The sequence below is a fragment of the Pecten maximus genome, chromosome 3 (assembly GCF_902652985.1).
Source record: "Pecten maximus chromosome 3, xPecMax1.1, whole genome shotgun sequence".
Lineage (NCBI taxonomy): Eukaryota > Metazoa > Mollusca > Bivalvia > Pectinida > Pectinidae > Pecten > Pecten maximus.
In genome coordinates, this window is record NC_047017.1 from 52317186 (window position 1) to 52329611 (window position 12426).

The following is a 12426-nucleotide window of genomic DNA, read 5'->3' on the forward strand; positions in this document are numbered from 1 at the left end:
GTAATTTATGCGTAAACGTATAGAATATATAATTAGTATTATTGTTGAGGTTTAAACAGATATAATATGTACGTAGTATTATTGTTTATGTTTAAAAAGATCTAATATGTACGTGTTATTATTGTTGATGTTTAAACAAATATGATATGAACGTAGTATCATTTCAGTATATTACGCCTTTGTCACGAGGTGGTCAAAGACAGTGTCACCTATCGCCCCTCCGTCCGTCCGGACTGACTGACGCACGGACAGTTTAACCTGAAAGGTGAGGAATCGGGTGTAACCGATAATTACTCTGCATTCGTTCCACAGTAAGAAAGTTTTTATATGCTTCCAATATTAAGTAGGTTTTACATGCTTCCTATATCAAGTAATTTTATAAACATGCTATATCAAGTAGTTTTTGCACTCTTCTAATATTAAGTAGTTTTTGCATGCTTCCTATGTTAGGTAGTTTTATATACTTCCTATATTTCGAAGGTTTTATATATTACCTATATTAAGTAGTTTTATATTCTCCCTTTATTATGTAGTTTTATATACACCCTATATCATGTCGTATTTACATGCTTGCTATATTAAGAAGTTGTTATATATTTTCAATATAACATAGCTTTTATATACATAATGTACTTCCTTTATTAAGCAGGTCTTATATATTTCCTATATTAAGAAATTTTTGTATATTTTCTATATAAAGGAGTTTTTTTATACTTCATACATGAAGTAGTTTTATATAATTCCTATATTAAGTAGTTTTTATATACTTCATACATGAAGCAGTTTTTACATACTTCCTGTATGAAGTATGAAGTAGGTTTGATATACTTCCAATATCAAGTATCTAATATTTAAAGTTGTTTTATATACTTTCTATATTAAGTACTTTTTATAAACTTCCTTTATTAAGACGTTTTTATACATACTTCCTATATTAAGTAGTTTTTATATACTTCCAATATCAAGTATCTAATATTTAAAGTTGTTTTATATACTTCCTATATTAAGTACTTTTTATATACTTCCTTTATTAAGGCGTTTTTTTTACATACTTCCTATATTAAGTAGTTTTTATATACTTCCAATATTAAGTATTTAATATCTAAAGTTGATTTATATACATCCTGTATTAAGTAGGTTTGATATACTTCCTGTATTAAGTAGTTTCTATCATGAAACGTTATCGACTTATGTGTCTTTTGCACCTCCTAATCCAGATTTTCGGATTTCGTTTTATCTATTTCTACTTTTGTTTTTTGTTGCCTCCTATCATGTATACTTTTCGCCATTAGCATCACTGACAAGTCCTAGAAGGACGAAACGTCTGTATGATGCAGTTGAAGTAATTTTGTTGGTATTGTTTATATAGTTTATATTGAAAGGTGTTTGCTTGTTGTTTGTCTTCTGTACAATTAATTTATATCTCCGTACAGTACCGGATACATGTGCCAGTTAGCCCGACAGCCGTTTGAGAATCAGCTGTATATACCAATACTAATCCTCAGACAATATCGACATGGATCCTCTGGTACAGCACACGGTTTAAGCTATTATCACTAAAACATCAATAATTGTGATAAGTACATTTAAAACACAATAAATGATGTGTCTATGGTAACTTAAATGTCCTGTAGCGCTAATCGAAATACAACTACAGAAATATTATATTAAAATAAATGTCATTTCATCAGTAATCAGAAACTACTTTTCTTTCTTTCTTTTACAGCGTTGTAATCTACAATAGTTTCGTAATTACTTTAACAATCGATGCTACCATAATCAATTTTAGGGACTATTGCCTCTCTGTGCTGATGCTCAAATCTGGTCTCTGTTGTTAAATGCTCTTTTCAATTTCAAACTACTGCAATAAAAATGGAAACACTATTATATAGTACAAATAAAATACAAATTACATATAAGCCCTCAAGACTTAAATCAATGGGAAAATACAAGAACGAATGAAATGTTAAGTTTATAAAATGAACCAGTCAATGTAGACCACTCGAACGATTTATCAATCATAGTTTTGAAGAAGAGAAACAGCAAAATCCACGAATGTTAAAGTGAATCGTGCGTGACAAGAAATACGTCTAAATAGCTAACAAACCCTTTAAAACATGATACATTTGCTAGACTAAAATTCCTTATACCAGTGATTTCCGTGACACTATCCTAGATGATTAAGTACTTAACGTGAATATTGGTTTCATCATAAGACTTTTCCTTTTAATTCCCAGAATATTCCCTCTTTGCCGAGCGTTTAACACAGATAATGCGGTATTATGGATCGAGTTTAAAGTATTGTGAGTTTACCAAAAAATCTGAAGCTGCGTTCTGATCAATGACATTTTGGTTATTGAGGGAGTTCAGGGACGCATGGTAGGCAATTTAACGTTAAGATAACCTGTCTTACTCATGTGATGTTCACCATCTTGATATAGTTTTTGTTGTTTTTTCGACGGTTCAAATTTTTTGCAATATAACAAAACATTTTAGACAAAGACGTATTTTCACGGAACCTTTGTCGATAATTCTGTGAACTATTTTTTTCCAAGGTAACTAATTTCCGCAACATATACTACTCGTTACCTTTCATTATAATTAGCTTCTGTTTAAACGAAATTAAAGAAAGAAGTTTGTTTTCACTAATGGATATTTCACCTTTGAAATTGTATCGATATTAATAAAGCTAGCGATCTATCGGCCCAATATATAACGTGTACCCCCTGGTCAGAAACAGACTAGACTGGTATAATTACCTTTGGACATTATGATGGCATGTATTTATCAAATTACTGTCACTTTTCAGATAAGTAAATCCATGTTCAAACTTGATATGCCAGAACTTAAAAACACAAACCAGTTTGAAGTTTTTATAAGTATTGGTAAGTCTTTGGTTGACAACACAATGTGATCCGTAAGATGAATTCCACTGTTTTGGGGTAGGATCATCTACGAATGAGTGTTTCATAAATATATCACGAAAAAAAGACCGAAGTATTACCACAATATGACCCATTTACATGTTACACGAGACACTGTGTTATAACAGTGTGGAGTGTGTATTGGTCGGGGATTTTAATTTATTGACCTGTCAACCTTCCTAGATACAAGTGGCTAATACACAGTAAGGGAGGCGTCAACATCCTGATTACCTTAGGTAGGAACTGTAGACTGGAGTAACTTAAACATTGTCAACAATTTGGGAATCCACTTCAAATATGGCGTCTCTTCAGGAATTTGTCCTTTTACTGACAATTAGTGTAATTACTGCCGCCGTCTACGGGGTAAGTCGAATAAAACGAGTTGTTCTTTAAACTTTTCTTTGTGTAAAATGTCTATTTTGTTATATTTATTTATTTATTAATTTATTTATGAACTGAACATTAAATTTTCACTGTTAATATTAAAAAAAGAAGAGATAGACAGGCTACTTTTGTCTTAGAAAGGCAGTATTTGCATGTATATGACATTCTTTATGAATGTTGGAAAACTCATTTCGTCGCAGTGTTAATTATCCAAATCCTACTTCCTAAAAGACGGCCGTTAGGATGTAATTTATGTATTGTGTACATTGTTTACAAATCTTAATTTGTATCCTAATGTAGCAACATTCATCTTACTCTTAGATCTCCAGATCTGTCTTCATTCCTTCCATTCTTCTTTGCTTTTCTTTATTGATGACTTATAAGTACACTGTGTCCTTATCACAATCTTTGTAATATATATTTGTGGAGAGGGCCATCATAAGTTGTTAAAAACTTGTGCCCAGTCCAATTGTGTCTAAACAATAAACAATGTTCAAATCAAATCAATAATAGATCATTATTAGTCCGCAGAAGTGTAGATTTTTATTTGAATAACTGAATGATAATAATAATAAACAGAGCCGAGTATGCATTAACGTATATATATTTCTGTAGAAGTGTTTCATGGTTTTACATATTTTACCGATGTTTTCTAAATTGATCCTAAACAGAATACCAGCTGTGTTTCGACGCCGAAATGTTCATGTGACTTCTCAGATGAGAAAGATGTCGGTACGACCAAGTCTGAAATGTTAGCTGGAGCAGTGGGGGCAATGGGTCCTCTTTTGGCTGCAGGGGCTGGATTTGGGATTTACAAATTCATACAGAGTCGTACGGGATCATCCAAATTTGGATTTGAGCGGGCACCTTCCGATGTGACCGACGACTCTTACCAGGAAGGAAAACAGAAGAAAGCCTCGCGCGGAAGGCGGAACAGTACGACGCCTCTCCGAACCGACACGAACGACCCGAACCTCAGTCGGAGAGGGTCGAACGCTACGATTCTATCCGTCACGGATTACGATGATTGGGACGTCGATTCAGATAGAGGCATATCGCCTAGAGATCTGGATGATCCTAGGTCCTACATGGGTTCTCCATTGTCTTCCTCGGACGTGTCTGCTAGGATAACTCCTAGCTACCAACCTACACTACCCTCTACAATGAAGAAGGACAACCTCAACTCATGGTTGGGATAGCAACATAGACGGCAGACTTATATGTACTAGTATGGAATATGTAACGTGTACTGTGGACAACATAACACAGGGGAAATAAATAAATACATTGTGCTGTCAAAGAAATAATTAATGATTATTTGATAATAATCTCCAAAAATGTGGCGAGAGAGAAATGATCAAGGAATTTAATGCCATAAAATGCTTGTAATAAAAACTGATTGTGTTTGAGCTTTAAACCATTATGTTGTATATGGAATGTTTAATATAAATTACAATATTTAATTCATCAATGTATCAATCCAAAAGTGAAGCGACTACAATATAACGAGAATGACATGTTATACAGATTGTATACGTTAACTTTGTTTATTGATACCTGGCTGTTATCGTTATATATCAATGATGATTAAATCACATAAACAAAATGTGGAATGATACAATATATACCCTATGTGAAAATCATTACCGAAGTTTTTCATAATTGCAATTAAAACCGTGAAGCTACCCACGTATTACGGGGAATCTCTAAAGCGGTGCCCCACTCTCTATATGTTAATGAACCGCGGAAAATATGTCATGTACGCACTGGTTAGAAAAATGGCGGACTGGCTGTCAAAGCCGCGCGCCAGAAGCCTGAGGTCGATCAGATGTGCTGGTTGCTGTCAAGAAGGCGTCGAAAAGAAATGAAGTCGGCAAGGTCATAACATCACCTACGACTTACAGAGTCAACGTGAGTCTGTCTTGTGGTGTGTCTCAGTTTGTAAATACAATCTTTGAAGATAGGTTAAACGCGAAAAGCCAGCGTGAATTGGCAATGCAACTTCTCAGCATTTGATAAACAACCCTATGCTTTCTGTGTATCATCCCAGGATGTAGTTCGGAGTAGTTCGGTTCTGTTTATTACATACATCATTTGTGAATTGTTGACATAACCGAGCAGATTTTACAGGAAATTAAATAATGATAAATTCATAAGTAATACTTAGCTTGATAAAGTTTTATATCTATATATATATATATATAGGTATAAAAAAAACAAAAACATAGAGAGGATGTAAATTATTTTATATCCATCTAAATATTTATATGAGCCCAGGTATTTGAATATGCACAATTTATTTCGCAGAAGTAATGACCTTTTAATTACCCGAAGACAGATCATTTTTGGTTTATGAAGGATTGTCTTTTGAGAAATCAGGAACATTTTAGAACATGAATCCGTCGATGTATAAACAACTTGTAATTCAACGTAGGTCTAGATAGGGGTCATATCATTAAAATGTACATTTAGGAATTCGATATATAAAATGTTACTATAATTCACCCAAAACAGGTAAAATGTGAATCGATTGTAATTAAAAAAAAAAAAAAAAAAATCAATTCGTGTGACTAGCTTTGTAAATTGTATATCAGAATGTTGTTATTTCGTGAATATATACATACTTATGTATACATTTATGTAACACAGTACAAATACGACATGACATTCAAATCTTTCAAACCTTCGGATGGATCAACAAAGCATAGTGTATATGATACATTGCGCTAATAATCATATACATAGTAACACAAATGACGAAGGAAGACAACTTTATGACAAGTGTCCTGACCGGGTCCCCAACTCACGATCTAAGGCACCTAATCACCTAGCCAGAAATACCCGCAACTTATAGCGCTACGCCACATCTACTATCGGCCTCATACCCCGACATAACCAGAGTGACGAATCGCCTATTAGATGATATGAATACCTGGATCGTAAGGTACATGCATACCCACACACATATATATATCTAATGTCAGACTGACCAACAACTGAGATTGATTCAAACATACAAAATGCATTGAGCATATTCAGTGATTATCAATGAATTTCCTATCTCACTTTTTCTTAGTGTTAAGTCTTCTATTAAGCAGCCGAATTTTGTTTTTCTACAATGTACTAATATATCAAGCCTTGAACAACACATTATGCTAAATCAAACAGGAAATACAAAAAACATTTAGTTATAGATAAGTATTCAATTTAGGATGGCATTTAATTAACTAAAAGTGTTTAATTAAGTCACAAGCATTTAATATACCGTAATGATATTTTTGGATTACCTCATTTTGATAATAAACATTGATGAGTTGACGTATTATCAACATTTGATATCAAGCAAAAACAATGAAAAAACGCCTGAATCTAGCTTAATGGCTTAATCGCGCATAGTGAATAAATTCCCATAACGCTTACAAAATATGATCGATTGCGATGAATAAGAGATACTAAAAATGATGAATTTTGGTTTACAATATTCCCATTGTTTAACTTTTTTCACACACAAAAGAACATTAGGAGAGTATTAAAGTAATTGCTAAAACGTTGATAATTCTAAATATTCTATAATGCCATAAGGAGTGCTTTATTAGTTCTAATCTGTTACGGTAATTTTGACTGAAATCAACAGATAATTGAGATTGAGTATATAGGTATGAGAAATTGCGTCGTTTTCCTTTTAAAAAAACACAAACATGTGAATAGAGCAATCCCTTCAGACACAATGACATCATACTAAGTCACAGTATATTTGGTATAGGAATGTTTAATAAGACACTTACGTAGGACGGCGTTGAGACTATATACTCACGCGTTTCGATTAAAATGTCATTTTATCAGATATGATCTGACTTTAACCTTTCAATATATAGATTGGATAAATCGGTATCTTGTTAAGCAGCGTATTCAATATTTAATGCACATAGCTAGAATAGAAAGCTCGTAAACCACCCATGGGAAATATATATATAAAAAACACAAATAACATTGACAAGACTGGACATATCGGACTGGAATACTCCATTATCATCCATTCTCATCAATTGTTTCCCTTCATTTTTACAATCAGTTTTACTTTTTACTGTTTACGATCGTAAAAATAGATAAGAAATATTGCTTACCAGTGTCAGGACGGTTGTATCTTTGGGATTAGAAACAAGACAACAAGCCTCCCCAGGAGAGTTTATTTCCTCACCTTATCTTACCTGTGATTATCTTACTGCTGCAATCAGGTGGATATGACGTCAGAGTTAAACCTTTCGTTATTTCCGAGGTCAACATGACAGTGTAGTGGATTCGATTATTTCAGAAAACTTTTCAAAAATCAATGTCTTCTATGAGATATAAAACGAAATGGGGTTCTGTATCTTCGACCAATGACATCTGTGCACTTAATGTAAGAATCATTGTTTTAAAATATTGAGAGATCCGAGGATAATCACATTTACTAAAGTCTATGATGAAATATTTATTTCCCAATTTCACGTAATAATTTGAAAACCAAATTTGAATCTCCAATCACACCCATAACACAAGTTTTTTTTATATTCTGCCTAAATCCAATATTCGTGTATATTGTTAATGTACGCTAATGAAGCTGCATTATGCAGTTATATTTTAATTAGCCAACATATCATATATCTATCACTTGGCTTACACTTTAACGTGTTTTAGCGCTGTTTGTCTTTCGTACAGCCTTTGTTACAGTGATCAGGTAATGTAATACAGCCATCAGCATTTATTTCTGTAATCGCAATAAAGCTCATAAAGCAGATGGTTGTCGAAAGTCTCTCTTAACTGACATATCGATATTCTGCAAGATACAACCAAGAGAACGTTATCTGCCTTTATAAAGTGTTAAGGTATTATACTGGTAAACAAACCTGGCTGGAGTCACCCATATACCTTTGTATATTAAAATAGCTATTCCACAAGTAAATTAATACCGTAATCCATCGCGGAGACAGATATAGAATATATTCTCTATAGAAGATATAGGATTATTGATTTGGCTAGGTGCCAACAGTTTCAACTTTGATGATTTACATTTCCTGAGGTATGTTTGGGTCCGGTTCAGTCTGTCATTAGCGTTTCCCATGTGGCTATGGTCCTCAGAAATATGACCAAGGTGTTTCTACGGATCACATTGATTACCTGTCTTGTACTTGGCAAGGCTTCAGCAGCTGAGGTAATTATTATTTATTTATGGGTGTATATGTGTACATGCTAGCCTTCCGTTGTAGCTGATAGTATACAGTTGAATTTAAGTTTGATACACTTGTTAAATAAGTTGTAATGTCGTATTCCTTGACTTCATTTATAAAACAATATGCAAAATTATCTTTTCATTGGTGTATTTAATACGCGTCGTATGTTAAAACAACTAAGAATATCGATATTTAAGCATTGAACTGCTTTCATTTGGAAGTTATGGGCTGGTGAATGCCAACTGGACAAAGGCAAATTTAATGAAGCGCGCTTGTTATCCAAATGAAAGCAGTTCAATGCTTATATTTACATTTGACAACGAATTTGAAAGACTATATCCAGGAATTTTACTCTGATAATGAATGAACAACTTATTATCGTCAAAGACGGAACAGCCTTTTCAACAGCCATATTTCGTTATCGCCGACGTGACAATTATGACGTCACTATAATAATGACGTCATAATAAAGATTTGGAAGTTATGGACTCATAACTTCCAAGTGAGCTTGGTAAAGTTATATAGTGGGGCTGCAGTGTAAATGTAAATATAATAACGAAACCACAATTCCAACTAAAAACAGATAACCTAGATTGTTATGAGACGCTGACGATACCATAAAATTCCTTGAGATCCATGGAAAAGTACAAAAAGAATGAGATAAGTTGCTCCGAAAGTAAACGTCTTCTGCTTCGTTGACGACACCCACCGTAAAATTCCTTCAAAACTTTATCGTAAAACAATGGAATACAATAGTATGAATCCGTATTTCTTTAATGATGCTAAACTATAAATATTGTACTTTGTGTATGTTGTTTGATACCAATGGATGGAGATCAGTTAAGGGTTTATACTGTAGATATTGCAGAAACATAAGTCATGGTGCTTTCATTTTTTGATGTCATGGAAAATTAAACCGATTTCCCATTTGTTGTATATCATTAAATCTATAGCAGTTTCGTCCCTATAATATCCTATTACAGCATTCTTTGTAGATATTAAGATAATTTATTTCGAAAAATTCAAAGAGACAATTAATGCATATAAACTGTATGTAAATCTGGTTTTCTTTTCAGTCATGCGCCTCAATACCGAAATGCGTGTGTGAGTTTCCGGATGGAACAAAGTTGCCGATAGAACCGAACATGGAGGGGAATGAAGCGCTAGCGGGAACAGTGGGGGCCCTCAGTTCCTTAATTGCAACTGGAAGTGGGTTTGGAATATGGTATCTTTGCAAAAAGCGAAGTCTATTTGGAAAATTTGGGAGATCTTCGTCGAATCTTTCTGACCAATCTTTTGGGAAGGATGGTTATGATCCGAAAAATCCTCCGCCTTATTCAGAGTTTCCAAGAAAACGACCGGAAACAGTTTCTACTTTGAGTCAGGACTATCCCCGACCGGAATCAGTGCGGACTACGAACGTGTACAGAACGCCGGATGCTATCAACATGAAAGAAATCGGGAATCGTTTGTCGTCAGGTCATTACCACGGGGCAAGGAGTGACTGGATGTAGCCAGGACCAGATAGAAGAGCACATAACATCATGAAGTTGGAGAAGTCGTCGAACTCACAGTAACAGTGTATCCGAAAATATATTTTGAGAAAAGTTGCAATTACTGGATTCCATCCTCGTATTTGACCAAAATACGAGAAGATATTAAAATAAAACGAAACAGGCTACTTAGACTACAATTACGGTTTTAATGAAGGAAAATTAATACATGCCATCTTAACATTTTCTGTGTTGACGGAAGTCGGACGACATTATGTTTTCAGTATTCTAAACAAAAAGAATAAGTGATGTTTAAAACTTTTTTTTGTCGATCTAATTCATTAAGTAATATTGGAATCCATTAACGGTTAAACAGCAATCGATTTGGGAAGTTTGCTGCATTTATATCGACTTCTCTATCGTCGTCTGTTTTCTTGTGTTTGGCGGAATTAAAATAAAACTGACACAAACAGGGACTTCAGACTTCGATATTTGTGTTTGGCTGTATTCCTAACACAACCAGGGACTTTAGACTTCGATATTTGTGTTTGGCTGTATTACTATAAAATAACACTAACAGGGACTTTAGACTTCGATATTTGTGTTTGGCTGTATTACTATAAAATAACACTAACAGGGACTTCAGACTTCGATATTTGTCGTATCTACGTTTTCTTCGAAATAACATCTCAGTGACAGTCGAGATAATGGATAACATAAAATGGCGCGTGTTTGTGTGTATCGGCACTTTTTGTTAAATATCTTGTATTTATTTATTGATTATTTCTGTTTCTCAATAACATACATTAATAAAGTGTGACGACAAGTTATATGATATTATATCTGTAATTAGAAAAGATAAATATCAATATTCAATGTTTTATTCGTGTGAAGTTTTCGACCATAGTGACTACTGATAGTTGCTCAAAGTAATATATATACTTATCTTATATCTTATATATATTATATGTGATGGGATGTCACAATTTATGAAAATCACTGCAACCAATAAAAATGATTGTTTTTCGCTGTTTTCAAGAGTCGAAGTTTTTGTTCAGATGAAGATGAAACGACAATAAGTGGGTGTGTTGCTACAATTCTGTTTCGCAAGTTATTTAATTAAATATAACGCTATGATGGTTAAAATATTATCAAGTGTAGAATGTACAAACATGTAAGTGTGACATCATTACAGATTAATCGTGCATGTTTTGAGAAAGTAACATACACTGTATTTGATAATGAAAATCAAACTGCAATGATTAAATGTTTTTTTCCTGATTGTGTTAATGTTTATCACGTGTGCTTCGCTCTGGCAAACACGCAGATTTTGTCAGCATGCTAATGGAATATAACTTTTAATTGCCGAAAACAAATAGAGACGATTTACATGTTATCCAAGTTTGACCAGTCTTAATATCAAACATCTTTGTCGACATGTGCAACTGTTTTGTTCTATTTTTACCGTTGTATTCTCCTGGCACTTTTTCAGGGATATTCCATACAAATCTATATTTTTACTTATAATTTGCCCTCGTTCAATCGGTTTTGAATTTTGAAGTAATGGTTTGGTTATGTTGTCGATGGTTTTTCACTTCATGACAAAGATGACTCACGTGATGCTAAATTATGTTAAAGCAGAGATTAAATCGTTTCAAGAATATCTCATTCTACTCTCTTGAAAACATTTTCTAACTGAATTGTAACTGCGTATTAATGTAAGCACCTTCTACTATATAACATATATATTTCGGGATATTTACATAAAAGGCCACATCAAAACAAAATGAAATAACGACGGCATGTCTGTGTTGTTTTGTTTACAGTTTACATGTGAATTTTAACGTAGATAAAACTAATCTTTGACAGATTAAGACTGATATATATTATCTACCTAATTAAAATCAATACAGAGACTACATCTCGATAGATAGGCCTTATGACTAGTACGGACGTATTTAAGAGGATGCCTCTTTTTGTTTCAATGCTATCTTTAGTCGTATCGCTCCGTGATCTAAATTAAGTTCTATGTTTGGACTTTTATGTACCCTCAAAACGTGACTGATGGTTAATTATTGCTCTGTTTCGTGTTTCCTTCTTCGGCTTCTTGGCAATTTTTTTGTTTCATTTTCATTTATTTTCGTTTTTTTTTCATTTAATTTCCATATTTATTCATGGACCATTAACGATCTAGTAATGGATCAAATTATAGAAGACATCTCAGAATTTATCGTATTTTTATAGATATTTGATCTCGTTTTGTTATGTAAAATTATTGCCATGAAATATAATTATGAGAAGTCTCATCAGCCAAAAACTAAGATAATTGTAAATTAATATCTCATCAACTATCAAAACATCGTATTTTGTTTAATAAATAACATATATCATTATGATAATCAATCTTTTTATTTT

The 12426-nt window shown here is 33.2% G+C and overlaps 2 protein-coding genes across 2 annotated transcripts; both read left to right on the plus strand.

Moving 5' to 3' along the window:
• Window positions 1–3127: 3127 nt before the first annotated feature.
• LOC117324531 lies at window positions 3128–4717 on the plus strand. Its single transcript, XM_033880443.1, has 2 exons — window positions 3128–3287; window positions 3980–4717. Exons 1-2 carry the CDS (start codon window positions 3222–3224, stop codon window positions 4505–4507), a joined length of 594 nt encoding a protein of 197 aa, XP_033736334.1. The 5' UTR covers window positions 3128–3221; the 3' UTR covers window positions 4508–4717.
• A 3625-nt stretch (window positions 4718–8342) lies between these two features.
• On the plus strand, window positions 8343–11044 carry LOC117324532. The gene is made up of 2 exons (XM_033880444.1): window positions 8343–8499; window positions 9595–11044. The coding sequence occupies exons 1-2, from the start codon at window positions 8416–8418 to the stop codon at window positions 10030–10032; spliced, it is 522 nt and encodes a 173-aa protein (XP_033736335.1). The 5' UTR covers window positions 8343–8415; the 3' UTR covers window positions 10033–11044.
• The last annotated feature ends 1382 nt before the right edge of the window (window positions 11045–12426 follow it).